This window comes from Cajanus cajan, chromosome 4 (genome assembly GCF_000230855.2).
Source record: "Cajanus cajan strain Asha chromosome 4, NIPB_CcT2T_4, whole genome shotgun sequence".
Classification (NCBI taxonomy): Eukaryota; Viridiplantae; Streptophyta; class Magnoliopsida; order Fabales; family Fabaceae; genus Cajanus; species Cajanus cajan.
The window spans coordinates 60,784,171-60,805,089 of record NC_138520.1 but is presented as its reverse complement, the minus strand read 5'-3'; the positions used below and the strand labels follow the sequence as shown (position 1 = coordinate 60,805,089).

General features: G+C 31.6%; 1 protein-coding gene across 2 annotated transcripts; it reads left to right on the top strand.

Moving 5' to 3' along the window:
* The first annotated feature begins 1,491 nt into the window (after positions 1-1,491).
* WRKY49 (WRKY DNA-binding protein 49) lies at positions 1,492-5,324 on the top strand. 2 transcript variants are annotated; one of them, XM_029275065.2, is made up of 3 exons: positions 1,492-2,033; positions 2,164-2,307; positions 4,642-5,324. In XM_029275065.2, exons 1-3 carry the CDS (start codon positions 1,738-1,740, stop codon positions 5,165-5,167), a joined length of 966 nt encoding a protein of 321 aa, XP_029130898.1. In that variant the 5' UTR covers positions 1,492-1,737; the 3' UTR covers positions 5,168-5,324. The 2 variants fall into 2 exon arrangements, with proteins under 2 accessions (XP_029130898.1, XP_020237284.1); XM_020381695.3 differs by having other exon boundaries at positions 1,511-2,033; positions 4,645-5,324.
* The last annotated feature ends 15,595 nt before the right edge of the window (positions 5,325-20,919 follow it).

Sequence of the window (20,919 nt, the reverse complement as noted above, 5' to 3'; positions counted from 1 at the left end):
AGCTCTATGATTCTCGATTAAATTATTGGGCTAAGCTCCAATAACTTTCCTAACGTTACTTTTCACAAGGAGAATCGTACTTTAGTGAGTAACCTACCGTTTCATCTATAGTAGCAAATAAATAATTATGCAGTGCAGGCTCACCTACCCCAATAAAATATATATGCTAAAAATAAAGAAGTAATTGAAAAAGAGTTACACGGGTCAAAGAATATCCTAAATATATTTTCAATATATATGATAAATATTATTTCTTTAAGGTTGACTCTTGCTTTGGTTGAAATGGGGTCACCAAGTAACTTCTGTGCAATGTGATGCATCTATCCCATCATGTAACAAGACAAAATAAACATTTAAACAAAACCATAGCCCACACAAATCAATACAATAAATTTTTAAAATGTCAAAGCCCCCATCCGTAATGGCTCTGCATCATATCATGTTTATATGGACTCCAACCTTTCAATTCCCAAAACTAATCCAAAAGCATAGCCCTACATCAAATCGACCAAGTTCTTGTAAAAAGAGTGAAAATGAGACATCACAAGGAACAATTTTGTTTTATTGGCTGAATATATGTATATATACGAGGAAGGTTCAAACGACACCGGTATAACTTTTACTAAGTATTACATCGCTCAATAATTTTATATTAAATATGAATTTTATAAATTCAACCGTTAGATTAAAAAATTTTCTCTTAGATCATATATATAAAATTTTATATTAATCCAAGATGATTTGATACTTCATTCTAATAAAACAAAATTGACATAATATATACATTTCAAAATATATTAAAATATGAACACTTTGATTACCTTCAAGTTGTTATTCAATTTTAACAAAATTTGATATATACATATAAAATTATATGAACTTTCAATCTAACGGTTGGATTTACAAAATTCACAATGAATATAAAGTTATTGAGAGGTGTAATACTTAATAAAAATAACATTGATGTCGTTTGAACTCTCCTCTATATATATATATAACCTAAAGTCAGAGACTATTCTATTAAAATATTGAGATTATCATATAGTTATGAGAGTCGAATATTTGTCAATATGTTTAAAAAATATGATTATTTATCAATTATTATACACAATGTAATTAATAATTACTAAAATAAATTAATATCATCTTAAAAATAAATAAATTATAAATTTAATTTAATTTTACAAAATCAATCTATAATATAAGAATTATTTTCTATTTACATACACTATTATACACTATTATGATTATATCACCAATCTTAAATCTACATTATATCTCCAATAACTATAATACACCATGTTGGTACATTACAAGCAAAAGTAGAAGTTAAACTTGCTCCACTTGCTTGCAGCCAAAAATAAAGAAATGCTATTGAAACCATAGATCGACCCCATTTGGCAAGTTACCATGCCACAAAAGCACAGTAGAAAGGCCTCATCAAATTTCGAGGTGGTGAGTGGTGACACATTATGCAGTTGGCCAAGGATGTTACTATTACAATAGCAACACTACTGTTTGGAACAGAAATCTCCAAGAAAGTCAAACTAGAATAGATACAAAAACATTGGCACAGCTTGGTTTACTTATTAAAGTCAAGGAAGGAGGGGGGAACCACGCACACGTCACAACAACCTCTTCATCTGCTCCACTCTTTATTTCCCTTCTCATTAGCCTATTATCTATCTCCTTCACCTTCCTCTTTCAACTGCTACAAGGATCTTGTTGCTAATAAATATGGTTGAGTCAGCCATGTCAAAGGCAATGATGGAGGAAGTAATGGCCACTTGGTCAGAGGGGCCAGAGGATGATGACCTTGTGAGAGAGCTTTTGGATGATGTGTCTCCCCTTCTTGTGGTTCCAGAGGATGCAATAACTCAACCCCCCAACAACACAAAAAAAGCCTCTTCAAGTGACCAAGCCTTTAATAGATTCATGTCCAACATTTACTCAGGACCTACCATATCAGATATTGAAAATGCTTTGTCAGTTACCAACCAAAGAGAACACTTCCCACAACTCTCATCAGCAAGGTATAAAGAAACCTTCCACACTTCCATAAATTACTTTTTTTGTGGTTTTGTAACTATGTGTGGCTTGAGTTTCCAGAACTGATCACCCATTTGGTGCATTTTGATGATTTAATTTTGTTAAATTTTTCAGAGTTTCCATATTGGAAAAGGGTTTGAGTAAGATTGAGAATAAGTATACCCTGAAAATCAAATGCTTTGGCAATGGGATGAGTGATGATGGATATAAGTGGAGAAAGTATGGTCAGAAATCCATCAAGAATAGCCCAAATCCTAGGTAAATTTTTTCTTCTATATAGCTCATATATGAACTCGACATTCACTTTTGGATTTCACTTTTTTCTTTTGGTTACATATTTGCTTGTAGAAAATCTGCAGAGATTTCCTCAAATCAGTTGTACAGTACTTTTCATTACTTCAAAAATCTTTTACCGAAAACAAAAGGGACATGTACATAGTGTCAAGGGATTCTGTTTATATAAATTTCTCTGGTATTTATATTGGGGAAGAAAATAGGAAAATAAAATGAATATAAATTAAAATTAATTTGTATACTTAATTTTTATAGAAGTTCTCCCGTCTAACTTGTCTAAAAATTGATGTCAATCAATCAATTTTAACTTATAGTATAAAACTTATTTATTTTTTAATCTTTTTCTCAAATATATACTTATAAAGAAGTTTATTCCTTATTGCATCCTTTCTCACAAGCTCGATTTCACCTAGCAAATGGTAAGTGATTTTCTTACATCTCGTAATTAAATGCGGTATTAATATACTAAAAATGATCTGTTACATTTTTTAATAGAAATTAATCATTGGTAAACTGAATAAACACTCTATATTAATAATATGATTATAAAAAAAAAAGAAAAGAAAAGAAAAACTGACCCATTATTTCAACACTCTTTGAATCTCACACAGTTCACAACATATTTGGCCATCCTGTCCCACCACTGCAAATGGTTACACTTAAACCTGAACATAAATTCATAGATTTAGTAATTAGTATATTAAGATGGTTAGTAATTGCTAGTTAGCAACTAATTACTAATGGGATTTTGACGATCAGATTAGTGGGGCTCTTTGTCTTTGTCGTTATATCCAACATCTGTGTATCTGATAAGTCTATGATGTGTAATAGAGATGATACAAAAAAGTAAGAGGGTGAGGAATATTTACACTCCACTGCGTCAGTATGTTTCTTACCGTATTCATGTCATAGCAGTTAATATGGCAAATTGGGTTGACAGTTGCATCGCAAATTATTAATCACGTAGGCATAGCCTATGTACCTAAAACATTCAACTTTTCATTAAAACCTAGCCATCTTGGGTTATAATGTGTAAGAGATCTATTCATTCATCCATATATTACCCGACAAATGCAAAAAAAAAAATACTTTAATTGAGGCAAAAAATAATATGCATATAAGCAGTTCTAGACTTCTAGATATTAGTCTAAATAATCATCCCTGTTTTCATAAAAACTCTAGAAAGTAAGATTATGAGAATGTAGGAAAAAAAAATCTGAGTTTTACATTGATTAGATATTAGATAATTAAATAATATATAAGTAAAAAACAATCCTCAATTTATAAATTGGTTTTGTAAGATTTAGTTAGACTCAAATTTATTATTTTAAGATTGTATCAGACTTATCTTAAAAAATTTGTATCAATATATAACTTTTATATATTAAATATGAAAGACTTTATAAATATTTATGAAATTTATGAAGAGAGTCAGAGATAAATATATATTAATTTAACTGCAAAAGGTCATGTATGAACTACCACTTTACTTTTATATATATATATATATATATATATATATATATATATATATATATATATATATATATATATATATTTAACAATTTCTCATTTCATATACTTTAAAGAAGTAAGAACCAAATTCAAATTTTAATATTAGAATCCATTTTCAAAACTAGTTCCAATGAAAATTTACAGGAACAAACATTTTAAATGAACTATTTTATTTTTTAAAATATATTTTATATTTAGATTTGACTCACCTCATTCAAACTCGAATTAAGTAAGACCACTAATAATAACAAAAGTTCGTACATGAATAAAATTTAAAACTACTTAAATTCTATATTACTAATTAAAGCAAAATAATCTTTTTTTTTAATTGATGTAGGTAGTTAATGGTATATATACTTTAGAGTAAATTGAACTAAAACTCTTGAAGTGTAATGTTTCTCAAATAATTAAAGAGAGTTAGTGTAGGAATGAAAAAAAAAAAGTAATGGATGTATATGCAATTTTACAAAATCTTGAGGAGGGTTTATCTAATTTACTCTTTACTCAATAATTTTGGAGGTATATGAAGAAAAACAGCCAATTGGTGTGCGAATTTTTAAAGAAAACCCTATAATGTTTTCTTTCATTTTCTTGATCTACCAATTTTAATACATTGTCAAATTTGTCTAAAAGCTACTTGGGTTTGGGCTCAATTTGTGAACCCCTTAAATTAGTATCTATTAACAATATGTCTCTTTGATTACAGGACAATTAATCTGATAATGTTAATTACATAGTCCAAAATTGAATTATTTGTTACTAATTTTGATGCCATGGAACCAGCAGGAGCTACTATAGGTGCACCAACCCAAGATGCAATGCTAAGAAGCAGGTTGAGAGATCAAATGAGGACCCAGACACTCTCATCATAACCTACGAAGGGCTCCACTTGCACTTTGCTTACCCATATTTCCTCATGGGCCAACAACACCAATCTCATTCCCACCCACCAATCAAGAAGCCCAAGCCCACCTCTTTGCAAGCCCAATCCCAAGCCCATAATAGGGCACATTGTGTTAATGAAGCCCAACATACCCATGAAGCCCGGGAAGCCCAAGAGAATGATACTTTGGGTGTGATGTCATCCACTTCATTGGACTCCCAACAAGGCCTGGCCCAAGACAATTTTGGCTCACAAGGGCTGCTTGAAGATATGGTGCCCTTCATGGTTAGAAACCCATCAAACAATGTCAATAGTTCTCTCACAAAATTTTCTTGTTCTTCATACCGTTCTCCTCCAACATCACCTCTTTGGACTTCTAATTACTCCACCTCCTGTTATGCCGTTGGCTTAAATTCTAGCATTTGATTTATAATTATGTACATCTAAAGATTTATAAGAACAATAAGTTTAGAGGTTTGTTATAATTGTTTTGCTTATGGCCTTATGTGAATGTAATAATAATAATATATAATGTAATAGTTTTGTATGTCACATGATTGAAGTAAAGAAAAAGATTCTCCTATTATAGTGTAAAATTTTCATGAAAATCTTAATTGTTCCATTATAAATTTATTTTAGTAAAATATGGGGACATGTTTTTTAGAAACTATTTTAATAAAAATATATATTTATTTTATAAAATTGATTATTCAAGTTCTTTTTAACTTACTTATTTTGTTATTAATAGGCAGTACATTTTAGAGAGAAAAAAAGTGGTTATAGAACAAAATAAATTACCAAAAGAACATGAAATTTTTAATAAGTTACTAGTCTAAGATTGTTTTCTTTCATGGGATTTTTCACTTTTGTTGTATAAGTTAATGTGATGCAGTGATACAATCAATCCACTTGTGGCTTTTGGAATTGTCATTTGTGAAGATAGCTTTTGGAATTATACTTTTCAAATGGGCCTTAAAGAAGTGGGATTTGGTTTTTCAGTACCGTCCAATTTATTTGTTTTTTATTTTTTTTTAAAAAAAAAGCTCAAATAATAGTATTATAATTTGATTATCCCGAAGTAGATAATTTTTTTAAAGTTGCTTTTGATAGGTTGGTTGTGCGTGCGACGCATGGCAAAATGTGTCGTTTTGTACTTCCTTTGTTTATAATATAGATAAAGATTTAACTGTAGAAATTATAACTAATGGGCAATCACTTTTTATTTATTTATTTTCTCCCAATCAAACACATTTAGTTTTTTTTCTTCCAATAACTATTTTCCGTCTCATTTTATCTATTTTTCATCTGGGTAAATAAATGAAGTGATATAAGAAAAAAAAATTATCGGCCCACAAATTTTAATCCTTTCTTTTTTATCACAAGTAAGAAAATGTGCAAATTAATTAATTTATGTGTAAGGTATAATCTAATATTACAAAATTAATTTGAAAATTAAGAATTACCTAAGTTAATAATTATTATTTATGTCTTATCTTTAATCTGTGAGACCCCATTTCCGCTTCTCCTTCCTCTCCCTCACTTTCTTAACTCTCATTCTCACTCTCTATTTCTTTCCACTCACTTTGCTGTTCACTCTCATTCCTTCGGTCTTTCTTTGGTGATCTCAGGTGCTGAGTAGGTGTTTTGAACTTGCTGAGACTTCTCCTTCTTCGTCTCTCTTCTCCGTTCGTCTTTCTCCATTTCTTCACTTCCTGGAAGTTCGGAATCTTCTTCTCCGAGGCAAGAGAAGTTAGATTTTTGCTGGATTGATAGTAAATGAGTTTACAAACTCATGTTCTGGTTACCTTTGAAAGATTGATGGTTTGATTGATGAAAAATGTGTTTTCGGGTTTTCGGGGTTTTGGTGAAAAGTTGGGATTTTCATGTTTTGTTGGTTGCATGTGGGAAAAGTTGTGGTTTTTGTGTTGGTTGATGAAAATGTGGCATTTTGGGTGGTTTGCATGTGGATTAGCTGGTTGTTTGTGCAGGTTTTGATGAAAATTTTCCAACTTGGAGAGTTGCTGCTTGGGAGGGCGCCGGGCGCAGTTCTTGGCGTCGGGCGCGTGACCATCAGAGGGCTCTATTGGGCAAGCCCGCCGGGCGCAAGCTTGTGTGCGCCGAGCGAGCTTGAGTATGGAAGCCCCTGGATGGCTCATGTCGGGCGTGGTTGGACCGCGCTGGGCGCGATACCAGTCAGTGACTTAGCATTTGGGGTTTTGGTGTGGTGCCGGGCGTGACTATGTCTCGTCGGGCGCGTTTGAGCCTTGGAGCTCTCTGGTTGGGCCACGCCAGGCACAACCATGAGTGCGCCGGGCGCGGATAAGTACTTTCTTTATATGCTGATATATGCTGATACATGCTGATATATGTTGATATATGCTGATTTAAGCTGTTAATGATGAATGTTGTTGAGCTGAGTGATGATTGTGTTGTGTTGTGAGATGTTCATGCTGAATTATGATGTTTAAGCTGTATTGTTGTAAAAGTTGAGTTGTGCCATATGTTGTATGTTGTTAATGCTGCTATGTTGTGTTGTGTTGCATGCTGATATAAGCTATTGTAGGCCATAAGGCTGAGCTGTTGTAGACCATAAGGCTGAGCTGTTATAGGCCGTAAGGCTGAGCTGTTATAGGCCGTAAGGCTGAGCTGTTATAGGCCGTAAGGCTTAGCTGTTATAGGCCGTAAGGCTGAGCTGTTGTAGGCCATAAGGCAGAGCTGTTGTACGCCGTAAGACTGAGCTGTTGTAGGAGATCTCCGAGCTGATATGCGTGACGATGCATTGTTTGTTTAATGTTGTTTTGTTGAATGATGTGAGATGTATGCTGTGATATGTTGAGTACTGATTCATGTTGAACTCAATGATGTGTTGAATAGCTATTTATAATTTCTGTAATTATATATATATATATATATATATATATACTGATTCTTTTCACTAGCTTACCTTATTGTTTCCATGTGGTTGGGACTGCAATGATCATACTGTGTATGGGAGCAAAGTAGGGATAGGTTGGTGTGTTGAGGCAGATCTACATCTGACAAATGAAGATGATATTTTGCTGTTTTGATGTTTTGGCTACTTAGTGTAGCAATTTGGTTGTATTTTGTATATTGATTTTAAGCCCCAGGCTAGACATATGTGTATACATTCTATTTTATATATGTATGCTCTATTCTGCGTGGTGTTGTTTTGTTGTGGAGCGACTAGGCAGGTCGTTACATAATCAATATGAGATTATATTTACACATGTTTAATTTTTATTTGTGTTACAAAAATATTTAATCAATGAAAGTCACATCTTATAAACGCAGATTAATTCTTAATTGTTAGCTTTAGAATATTCCATAGATTATGTGTGTGAACTAAAAAAGATTATATTCACTCACACACATCTATCATAAGAAAGTGCATGACACTACAAATTAAAAGACTAAAAGTGCTCATATAGGTGACCTAATAATGAATCTTAGATTTTGATACCACAATATTAAGGACTACCATCCTAATTAAACTAGTTTATCTCCTCCCCTGAATCCATTCTCCTTCTTTATTTTCGTCTCTATTGTTTCACCTAAAACAAACATAAGCTTACATTTTTTTTATTAACTATCAATTTAAATTAATGAAATTAAGTATTAAATAATTTTTATTTTTTTTGAAAAATTCATAGACCTCATCTATGTTTCAAAAATTTTAATTTAATGATTGGATAATTCAAATTTGATTAAAACATGAGTTATTAAGTGGAATAAATTTATCAAGATTTACTTTTGGAGTCTCTCCTTATATATATATATATATATATATATATATATATATGTGTGTGTGTGTGTGTGTGTGTGTGTGTGTGTGTGTGTGTGTGTGTGTGAAATACTTAATGGTATTTAGATAAAAGAAAATAATATGAACAAAAAACTAATTTAACTATATTATGAAAGTCGTCAAAGATCAAAAGTCGTCAAAGATCAAAAGTTGTTAATTCAAGTGGTTTGACACATGTATTCTTTAACTAAGAATCAGAAGTCAACCCCTAATTTGGACAAAGACTTGTAACTGAATGTATCTCAATAAAAGTCGACCTAATGGAAATGAGTTATATCCTTTTATTCATAATAATTAAGTCATCAAACCAATTCAAATTAACACCCTTAATTATAAACATAATGTAGCGATTCACTATAGATATTACACTTAGTGGAATCACCATCTATTAGTAGTAAAACTATCTCATACTGAAGGATTTATACTCGAAATAACTAGATATGCACACTATAACATGTATATAAATATAAACAACTAAAAGAACTCTACATATGTATAGTCATTCAATATAAAAGCAGTATAAAATCATAATTGTTGGCCAAGCACAACTATATACGACTACCACATGGGATGACCTAAAAGATCCAAAAATGTCATCATCCACCTGATAGCCTCCACTGCTTGCCTCTGCCAACCTATCCTTGCTCTACTCTTATACAAAGTATGATTATTGTAGTCCATTCGTATGGAAAAAATGCAAGGATAAGCTAGATTTGAAAAACATAAGTATTGAAAGGAACATTTATACTACTCTCCAACATGAAAACCAACCAAAAACTACCACATGGTTTACAACATATAACAGTCGACATGTTTAAAAACTAAGCACCCAAGCAATTCAAACATTCACCACAATCACATAGCACAACAATATGTTCATCCAATGCATATGAACAACAATAAAAACTCACATCACATCATATGCATACTCAACAACTAAAGTGTCATCACACATTCATCTACGAAGATCTCCTAATACACTAAAATAGTCTAAGTGGATTGACCTTACTGAACTAACCAGATCCCTTTCACACACAATGTGCCCATTGGATCAACAATTGAAATGGGATACCAATCATTCCTCTAATTTTTCGGGTGTCGCCACTAACACTAGGAAAGTTCAATTCCACCATTAGGACTAGTATAGTTGGGTATAGGTGTACCACGATCTTGACATATATCACTAAATAACATATGGAGTTAGCTCACTGGCCTTGTGAGAGAAGTTCCTTCTAGCAAATACTATCCTTCATTGCTTCCCATTTTGGATCTTTTTCCTTTAGCACTGTTAGATGCTTAACCCCATCAAAGGTTGAGCTCTAATACCAATTATTAGAGAAAAAATACATACTAGAAGGGGGTTGAATAGTGTATGTCAAAAACTCGTGCTTTTGCAATGAAGTAGTAAAAGTTGGATAGACAAAGTACTGGAAATCAACAAATGAAGTGGCACAAGTATTTTATACTGGTTCATCTCAAACACAGAGACTATGTCTAGTTCTTAATCCAGCCAGATTGAGTTCCAATATCTTGTACAAGATATGTGTATTCTTTTCACAAGTCATTTTTGGCTCAACACCAAGTATTTTTTTAACAAGCCTCTCCAGACTCAATAACTAAGTATTCTTTTTCACAAGCCTCTCTAGGCTCAATAATAAGTATTCTCTTGCATAAGCCTCTTCAAGCTCAACCCTTACAAATACATTTGACAAGAGTTACAATGATAGCTTTATCTCTTCTAGACGTGATGTTATTAAATTTAAGCACAAATAGATTACAAAGAACTATTTACAAGAATTTTAATAAAAAGTTTCTTCGTAGTGCTTTAGCTCTGCAATTTTAGTATGCTTCTCAATGATGATTTTTCTATGTATAGCCCTTCTCTCTTTTATTTGTAATTCCTCTTCTTCTTTTTGTTGTTTGAAGGCTTGACCCTTATATAGTAGCTTTAGAGAAGATGATCATTACAACAACGTTGGATTTAAAACATTCAAATTTCTTCACAAGTTGCTTCATCTATCTTCTTTACTAATCCTAGCTAGAGATTACCATTGACGTATTAAATGCTTATCAGTGAAGCATGTATTTGTTATTTGATCCAAGTAGCTACTTATAATCATTTCCTTATATTTTGAACGTAGCAGAGTAATGTCAGCGTTGAGCAGTTAAGGGTGACGCATAGCAATCTTTGCAGTGTCTTTTCCATGAAATATGAGATTTTCTCTTTCTTTTTTGACACAATGATTTGACATTTTCTTTTGAAAAGCTTTTGTTATCTTCGATGAAGTTTTTTCATTTGACCTGTTAAGGAATAAAGAGTTAATACTTCTTAAAGACTATTTTGTTATTCTAACTAGAAATAAATATGGCATTAATCTGGATGATACACTTCGTCTAATATACTTCATCTTACAAACGAAATATGACATTTGTTTCATTTGAAATAGTCTCTTGAGTGAATTTGTTTGTTATCATAAAAATTCATAACTACTTGAGGGATTTAAGATCGTCTTTTGATTCTATAGACTTCCTTTTTGATCTTATAAATCATCAATTTCATCATTTATCCATTCTTGCACCAAAACCCATCCAACACAAAATTCAACAGAAATTCATTCAAAAGGGCAACTTTGATAATATAGATTAACATACAATTTAGCCAAAATCGCCAAAAATACTTCTAGTTTCCCTTACCTCAATTCCAAGTCTACTAAGAACGAAAAAAAGAAAAAAGAAGAAGCTTTCCAAAGACATCGACAAGACCATGCTCACCCCAATACACAACCTCAATTGTTTGGATCACCAGCTCACTGATTTTGAACTCCTGAAGTTTGAAGCAGAATCAAGTCTCCACCCTAACAACCAAGTTTTAAGATTCTTTGGGAATTAAGAAATATTTCGGTCACTATAACATCTACTTACCACCAGCCACTCTCATAACATAAAATCCAGCTAGAAAAGGGAAGCTGACCCAACATTATTGTGTTACACATAAAAGTTTGAGTAGAGTAAAGAAGTGTCCAAAGCAAAAAAGAAAAAAAAAAAAAACCAATTGGGAAAAATGTGAAAATCATCAACAGTCATGGTTTCGCGTTTTTCTTGCACACATTTTTCACAATAATGGTGAGAAAGAATAACCGACATAGCAAGAAACAACTGACAATAACCGACATAGCATGAAACAACTGCATTGAATGACTTTGCCCCCCCTTAAAGTCCAAGAAGGTACTGTCCTCAATTTAAAACAAGGAAAGGATGCATGGTAAAGAGGGCAGAATCCCCTATTAATAAAATATAAACCTCGTATCATGCATTGCACGAGGAAGATATTTTAATTTTTGTAATATTATAAAAACTATTTAATTTTTAATAATCTATACACTATTTTTAATTCAAGAAAAATATTTGCATAATTTCTTATTATATTTATAATCTATATTTGTGCTATTACTGATAATTTATATTATATAAATATAACTTATTTTTATGTCAATATTAATAGAAGTAATATTGTAAAACTGTTATTTTTATAATAACTATTTTTTTATTATTAACTTATAATAATTATTTGATTTTTAAATAGTAATACTATAAAAAATGTTATATATAATAATATATAAAAAATTGTCATATAGTGATACACACTTTATAGTGATACAATAATTGATAAAAATTATTTTTACATATAGTATATAAATAATATATGTTGATATATTGTTAAAAAGTATAAGTATAAACTATAGTGATACATAAGATGTGTTATTAAATCTCATCCAAAATTAACATTATAATATGTATAATTATATGTCAAATAGATTTTTAAAATAATTTGTATAGATGATATATTATAAAACTTAATTATATAAAATAAATATTCAACCGGTAAAATTTACTTGCTAAAATACTAATTTTGTATTAAAATAAGGATTTTTTTTCTTTTCTTTTAAACATGATAAATTATTAGAACAATAAAAATGATATTTATTATTTATTATATAAAAATATCTTAAACTTATACAAATATTTCATTGAGATAAAAACTTATTCATTATCAATAAGAGTGTTCAAAACCAAACCAATCCGAAGAAAATAATGCAAATCGATAAAAAAAAAATCAAAACCATTTGAAAACCGTAAATTAGTGATTTAGTCCAATTTTAAATGTTTTTAAATCACGCGATTTGAATCAATTTTTAAATTGAAATATGAAATTACCCAAATTAAACTAAATACTCTTATTTTTTATTATTTTATTTACACTAGTGGAGAAAAGACTTTTAAGATTAGTTATTTTTTACTTTTAAGATCGGTTAAAGAATTGATCTTAAAAGAGACAATTTTTAAAGTTGGACTTTTAAGATCGGTTATTTAATCGGTCTTAAAAGTCCAATTTTTAGGATCGGTTGCGAAATAACCAATCTTAAAAGTATCAGTTTTTAAAAAGAATGACAGTGGCCAGTGGAGGATAGCTTTGAGCGAAACATTGTCAGAGATGAAAATCATGCATTCAGGTAAGATTCATGGAGTGAGGAAGACGAGAGAGGGAGGCATGTGCAAGGGAGAACGAACAAGGGGGAGTGGTAAAGGCACAAGGGTTACATTTACCGAGTAAAGGAGACATAAGGGAGAATGATTAAAACGAGGAATGTAACATTGTTTTAAAAATAAAAAAAAAGGGTTGATTCAGTAGTCTAGAACGGGCCGTTCCCAAACTGGAACGGGTCGTTCCAAACTACTGAATTGTACTATATATTATAGTTAAGAACGGGCCGTTCTGGGAAGGAGAACGGGCCGTTCTAGAGGGAGAACGGGTCGTTCCGGATGAGTCCCGGAACTAGGGATGGCAACGGGGCGGGGCGGGTACGGGTTTCATGATACCCGTCCCCGTCCCCGCGAGCCAAACTCATACCCGTCCCCGTACCCGTACCCGTCGGGTATGTGATTTTCCATCCCCGTCCCCGTCGGGTATCGGGTATACTCGTACCCGTACCCGTACCCGTACCCGTCAAATTTTTTATTTTATTATTATTTTTTTAAAATATAATATTTTTAAATTATTTTTTTAATTATATTATAATTATAATTAGATTATTTCTCTATCTCATATTATAATAAATAATTACACATAAAAAATACTAAAATTCTTTAATATAATTAAATTAAAAGTGAGTATTTAATTAAAAATGAGAACGAGGACGGGTATGGGTACGGGTACGGGGCGAGTAAGTACATACTCGTACCCGTACCCGTACCCGTACCCGATTTAATATATCGGGTTTTACCCGTACCCGTACCCGTACCCGGTCAAACCGGGTATTCCCCGTCAAAATCGGGACGGGTTCGGGTATTACCCGCGGGTACGGGTATATTTGCCATCCCTACCCGGAACGGGCCGTTCTGATTTCAGAATAGGCCGTTCTGGGCGTGTATTTTTGGCTTATTTTGGGGGTTCAGAACGGGCCGTTCCGGTATCGGAACAGGCCGTTCTGGCCACTCCGGATTGCCTATAAATAGGGGTGGGGGCCGTGAGGAGTTCTGATTCTAGAGAGAAGTTTTAGAGAGAAGGTCTTTGGGTCAGTGAGCTCTTTTCTCTCCCAAATTTCTCTGTTTAACTCCTTTTCTCCTCTAGATCAATAACTCCTTCTGTCTTTTCTTGAAATTCAGATTAGAAAGCTTGTTTTGGGAGGACTGAAGTTTCGAGTTAAGCCTCGAGGGAAAATTCTACTTTTGTTTAGTCTTTGGCTATCTGAGCCAATCTTCAGGTAAGGGAAGCTAGAATGTTGTTATTTAGGATGTATGTGAGTTTACAAACTCAATGGGATTAAGCCGGGCACAGGTTGAGTATGCCAGGTGTGGAAGAGCTTAGAGCTCTTGAGTAGGTGTTAGGCTAGGCGCGAGCTGACTGCGCCAAGCGTAATTATATTTATAAATAATTGTTTTAAATTGATGCTTATGCATGTTTAACGTTGAAATAGTAGATCATATATGTATGATATATGATGTATGGTGAGGTGTGATTCGTATGTATGCTTATGATGATACGTATGAATGTTTGAATATGAGTATGTTTATTGATCATAATGGTAGGTAGACCATTTATGATGTATGATGCATTATTACATGTGATGTCTTATCACATGTGTATGATTGTTGATCATGATGGTGGGCAGACCATTATGATGTAGGATGCATGATTGCATGTGATGCTTATGGCATGAGTCTAGCCTAGGACTTGAGGAGAGGAAAAATATTTTCGAACTGGAAGAGCTCACATAGAGTCTCTTGAGAGTGGTGCTTGGATAGGCCACTGATATATGAGAGTGGTGCTCTGGGAGGCCATTGGGTTTGGGAGAGTGGTGCTCAGATAGGCCACTGGGTTGGGTGAGTCTCCTCTAAGTCCTTAGCTAGTGTTGGAGCGGGGTATGAGGTCGAGGGTTATTCCCTTAACCAAGTACTCGGGAAGGTGCGTGGATCCTTGCAGATAGTCGGTGGGCGAACTCCACAATTGACTTGGTTAATGCATGCCAAGGTCGTGGTAAGCCCGTACCCAGCTGTGCTATACCTAACGGTGGATCTGGACTTCCAAGTGTATAAGTGACATCATCCGAGTAAACTCGAGTGAGGATTATATCCTGTTTAGCTGTGACCGAGCGGGCGCATCGGGCGTGAAAACGGTTGGGATGGTTTCGGTAGGATGGAATGTCACTTATACAGCTCTGTTGTTATGGAGATCTCCTAGGTGTATGCGTGACGACGCATTAGATGATTGAGATGCATTTATTGCATGATTAGTAATATGATGAAGTGTGGTGTTTGACTTCATGTTTGATGAATGAATGATTGATCGAGATGAAAGGTTCCTTAGGGACAGGATTTGGGATGTATGTGTAGTATAGATTTTTATTCTGTACTTGTAATCTTGATTTTTTTGAATTCTAGCTTACCCTTTTGTTTCCATGTGGTGGAACTGCGATGATCATACTTGGTATGGGAGCAGGTCAGGAATAGCTTGGAGTAGAGGTGATCGTTGCGAGACGAGGAGCTGAGTCTCGTGTTTTGAGTTACCATTCTGGGTAACAATTTTTTTTTGTTAGTGCTTGACCGGCACTAAGGAATATTTTGGGATGACTGTACATATATGGTGCTATATTGTATATACAGAAACTTAATTATTTTGATCTTTATATTTATGCCTGTATGTATGTGTTATCCAGTTTAATATTCTCTTAGTTAACTAGTTGTATTGCGATTCCACTAAGTGTAGAGACCGTGACGGATCGTTGCAAGGAACATCAAAGCTACGGAGGCATAAGGGACTACCTTTGTGAAGTGAAGGAAGCGTGCGTGAGGGAGAATGACTAATGCGGGAGATGGAGACGCAAGGGCACGCCTGTGTTCACAGGGCAAGTAAGGGAGGCGCATGCGAGAAAGAATGACTAAGAGAGAGCGTTGCGTTTTTTAAATAGTTACAGTACTTTTAAGATTGGTTAAATTTTAACTGATCTTAAAAGTACTTTTTAGATTATCTCATTATTTTAGATTATCATATTATTAAATGATAATCTTAAAAGTACTTTTTAGATTATCTCATTATTTAGGATATCATATTTTTTTTATCATTTAATAATTTGATTTGATTTAAAATTTATAATTCATTCAAAATCAAATCATACTTAATTTTTTTTAATTCAAATACCTTTTAAGATAAAAATTAAATTAAATTTAGTCCACAAACACCTCTAGTTATCTCATTATTTTAGATTATCATATTATTAAATGATAAAAAAAATATTATCATATTATTACAACAGTAATATCTTTTCCTTAAGATTATAATATTAAATTTTTTAAATTATCTTTATATATATATATATATATATTTTTTTTTTCAATCGAAATTACAAATAAAGTCACTATAATTTAAACTTAAAATTTTATGCCTCGTGTTGGAATACCCTACAATCTATAAAAGTTATGTTCTCTTTTTAAATATAAATTTCACTAACTATTCCCGTAATTAATAAAAAAAAAGTACTTCTTTACTTAACCATCTTAAACTACCCTCGTTTTATTTATTTATTTATTTATTGTATGTATATTTGATTTTCATAACAATTTATCTCATTCGGTCTATCTTTCTTCAGCTCTATTTCAAAATTAAGTTTTAATGTTTTTAAAAGAAAAATTTGATAATTTAATATAACTTTATATCACAATTTAAATATTATTTATTTTAAAGAAATCCAAATTAATATATATTTTAAATTTTTATTTATTTATTATAAATTTTAATTATAATGTAATTTGTATATTTAAAATAGTAATTTAATTATTACGATTTTTGATTATACAAAAATAAACATAATTTTGGATATCATAAGAGTGTTCCAAGAATTAGTGATCACAAAAAATGCGAGAAAAAAAAAACCTTGAATTTTGCTCTGTATATGCTCTTTTTATCTTCCAATTTTGGCTGTCAGCATCAGAAAGGCATATATAGCTAAGTGAATTCTTTGTCAAATGCATGCTGCCACTGTCAGGGAGTTTCTGGTCCTTCTATAAGTCATATTCTTGGAATCGTGGCTAGCTCCTTATTTATATTTTCCAAATTAAATTTTGATTTCTTAATTTCTCATCACTTTAGTATTTTCGAATATACCATCTGTAGATACTACATATTTTTTTTTCTCTCTTCTCAATTAATGTCTGGTTCAGCATAATTGTGATGATAAATAATTTTGATGCCAATTATAAAACTCACACAGATATGTACACAATCCGAACTTTAAATTAAAGATCTTAATAAATTATTGATATGATGCTATAAATGTCACTTCTCTTTTTTCTATTTCGTAAACTATATCAAATTGTTAACAGGTCAAATAACAAGCATGGTGATGACGATTAAGTGGTGTAATATGCTTGAAATTTAATATGTGAATATCTAACTAAACCTACTTAAACAATTTTCGGGGTTTTATAGAATGAATATGTTGATCCATCACACTCTTAAATTAAAGACCCCATTGTTGTAAATCCTTCAGCCTTGGATATTTTTTTATTTAATAACAAAAATAATATTGGTGATCGTAGTATCATATATCGTCATCACCACATATCCCTATCGTCATTTTCCAATATTAATTTTCTGAGGATTGGCTATTAAATAATAATGGTTGGGCGTTGCGTTGAAGGACCAAGGTATGCTTGGGTTCACATGTTACTAACCATTGATGGTGATGTGTGCATCGTAGAGCTCCAAAACTTGGTGAATAAAACCACACGGCTTTCACAATCACTTTGCATCACTAATTGGTTTGATTTGAGGGTTGAATTGAACTGAATCAAATTAATAAGTGGTGTAGGACAGAGCCATTAATGAATATTGAAGTTGTAATCAGTACTCTCGATCTTGTACACAAATTAAGCACGTAGATAGTTGTGGAGTTGGGGTGTCCCCTCAACCCCAAATTTTTTCTATAGTGATGAGTTCATAAAATGGTAGAGATAATTGACTAGGGATATATATGGCATTCATAGAGGGCTTGCATATGGTTGATCACCAATCATTTTCCTAATAATTTGGCTGAAGAAAGTAAACTTTTGGCTTTGTATCATTATATTGCTTGAGATTTGGAGTCAATTGTAACTTGTAAGTGCACAATCTCCTGAAGTTGCAGTTGATGGATAGACATGTAAACTAGAGGCTCATAAAATTTAGGTTTAATTTAAAGTAGATAAAGTTTGTATTTGGTAAATGAGCCGAATTTAAAACATCAACTTAACTTGTATAAAAGAGTGAAATTTAAGTGTAATTCATTTATGATTTTATTATGTTTTATTAAACTTTATTTAAAAGTATTTTTAAGTTTATTATTTCAGTATGAAGTAAAATATTTCATGTGAGAAGAGATATTAGGTATATACTCATATATCCTCTAGATAATTTTATTAGAGTCGAGTATAATTATCATTAATGGTGGGTGCAAGATTAATTTCATTACTATAAACTTATAAAAATTACCTTACATGTACAAATATTTTTTTTTGCTCATTAACATGATCTATGCAATATTTCAAAGCTTGTATGTATAATCAAAGTTTAAAACAAAACTTAGGTTTGTTTATTTATTTATGTAATAAATAATTAAATTTATTCAAGCATTGAACAAGTTAATCTTGATGCTGTAAAAAAATCAACTTATTCTTGATTAATTCATTTACAATTTAACTCATATTCCACGCATCTGATTTGTCGGACGGTTTGCTGGATATATAATTAAGAAGAGAAATTCTATTAAAGATAATCAACTAAATTTTTTATCAAAAATTAATTATCAATAAAATTGGTAAATATTTATAATGATAATAGTTATTAAAGAAAAACTAACTTAAAAAAGTATTTTTGAGTTCACATCCTCAACGACATGAAAACTTTGATCTTTTAAAAAAAATGGAAAATAGTTTTTTAGAACACACTAGAAATAATCACCCGGCTGCTGTATGCATTTATTATTCTATTTGCATAAAATATGTTACATTTGGGATAGCTTAGGAAGCAATGAGCACGGTTGAAAGTGCATTCTACGTCAGACACTTGTGTTCATATTGTTGTTAGAATTTAAAACTACATTTACAATGGCAGCTAGGGTAAAGACAAAGCATATATACAAGTTCTTAGATTAGCAATTCGTTTTACTTTTTGGGTTGTGTTCTCCATTATTGGTTTTTGCAGAGCCACTATCTTCACATTACACCGGTTGGATTTAGACACGTTTCACTTTTCACATTGAAAACTTTAAAATTTCCCATCAAAGTTTCAAATCTTTCCTTAAATTGGGCACTAACCAAAACTACTGGTCAGAGTTAATTTACTAATTGGCTGAAAACCTGCACAAGAAATTATAAAATCAAAGTTATGGTCCTCGATTTTGGCAATGAAATTAAATGCTTCTTTTCGCTATCATTGAGACTTGAGAGGTTTTAATTTTGAAATTTGTAACTATTTAAATTAATTTAAAATCTTAATTTTTTCCAATTTCAACCTTTAAATTTCCATATTTCAACCCTTACATTTTTATATTAAATTTTAGGTTTAAATATTTTTTTTTCTCCTCAAATTTAAAATAAATTTATTTTTAAACCCTCAAATTTAAAGGTGATATTTTTAGTATTTGTAATTTTAAAAAATATTATTTTAGTCTTTATACTTAAATTTTGGTCAGAAATATGTCAAATACTACTTAATGATATCGTGTCAGTAAAAATATCATTAAATCCAGTTGATGTTGTATAATTGTTTCATTTTGTCACTTTTAGATATGTTACAAGTGATCTGAGGGATTAAAATAAGATTTTTGAAAATTATAGGGACTAAAATTAAAAGTTTTTAAATTTGAGGAATCAAAAATAAATTTGTCCTAAATTTAGGGGACTAAAAACATATTTAAGCCTAGATTTTAAAGTCAAACGAGAAAATATCACTTACTCATCAATTTAAACTATTTGACTTTTTTTTTGTGAGCAAAAAAATTCACTAATGAAAGAGAATAAAGGGTATAAGGGGTATCCACCCTTACAAATCTATGATTACAATAAGTTACTAATATTCTATCCTTTCCACCAAAAGTTGACCAACACTGTAAAAAAAAAATAGATAGGGAGTGACCTTCTCCCAAAAATGAATAATAGACTCTTCCAGCATAATTTTCAACTAGTTATGTGTAACTATTAGTTAGACAAAGACCCGAGTTGTATCACCATTGAACAAAGGAATATTCATATTGATTTTGTAGTTGATACAACTAAGACCAAGGTGTAAGAAATATATATTTCATAAGATGGTTCTTGTCAAATTGAATTCCCCTAAAAATACAATCATTTCTGATTCTTCAAATGTACCATGTTGTTGCACTCCAAATGACTCTCCATTTTTCAATTCCTATTCTTAGATTTAGGAAAGGCAAAACTAAAAAAAAAAAAGTTGTTGGTTAAGAAACTGAGGGAAGACTGAGGGGCAACTTAACCAAGAGAGTCATTGCTTCCATACTTTATCAATAAGACTACAGGTGGAAAAAATATGTGTTATTGATTCGACCACAAATTTACAGAAGGGACAATTAGTATCTTGTTGTGCCAACAATACATTCCTTTTTAACAAATTATCGCATGTTATTGGGAGACCATTAAGAAACATCTGCCATATGAAAATTAAGGCCTTCGACGGAGCCTTAATAACCCAAATCTAAGAAAATTTACGATGAATGTGGCTTCTAAATCTCTCCATATAAATGGCTAAGTATGTTAATTTGACTCAGAAGACTCCAAATGGTAGTGGTGGTGGTGGCAACAACAA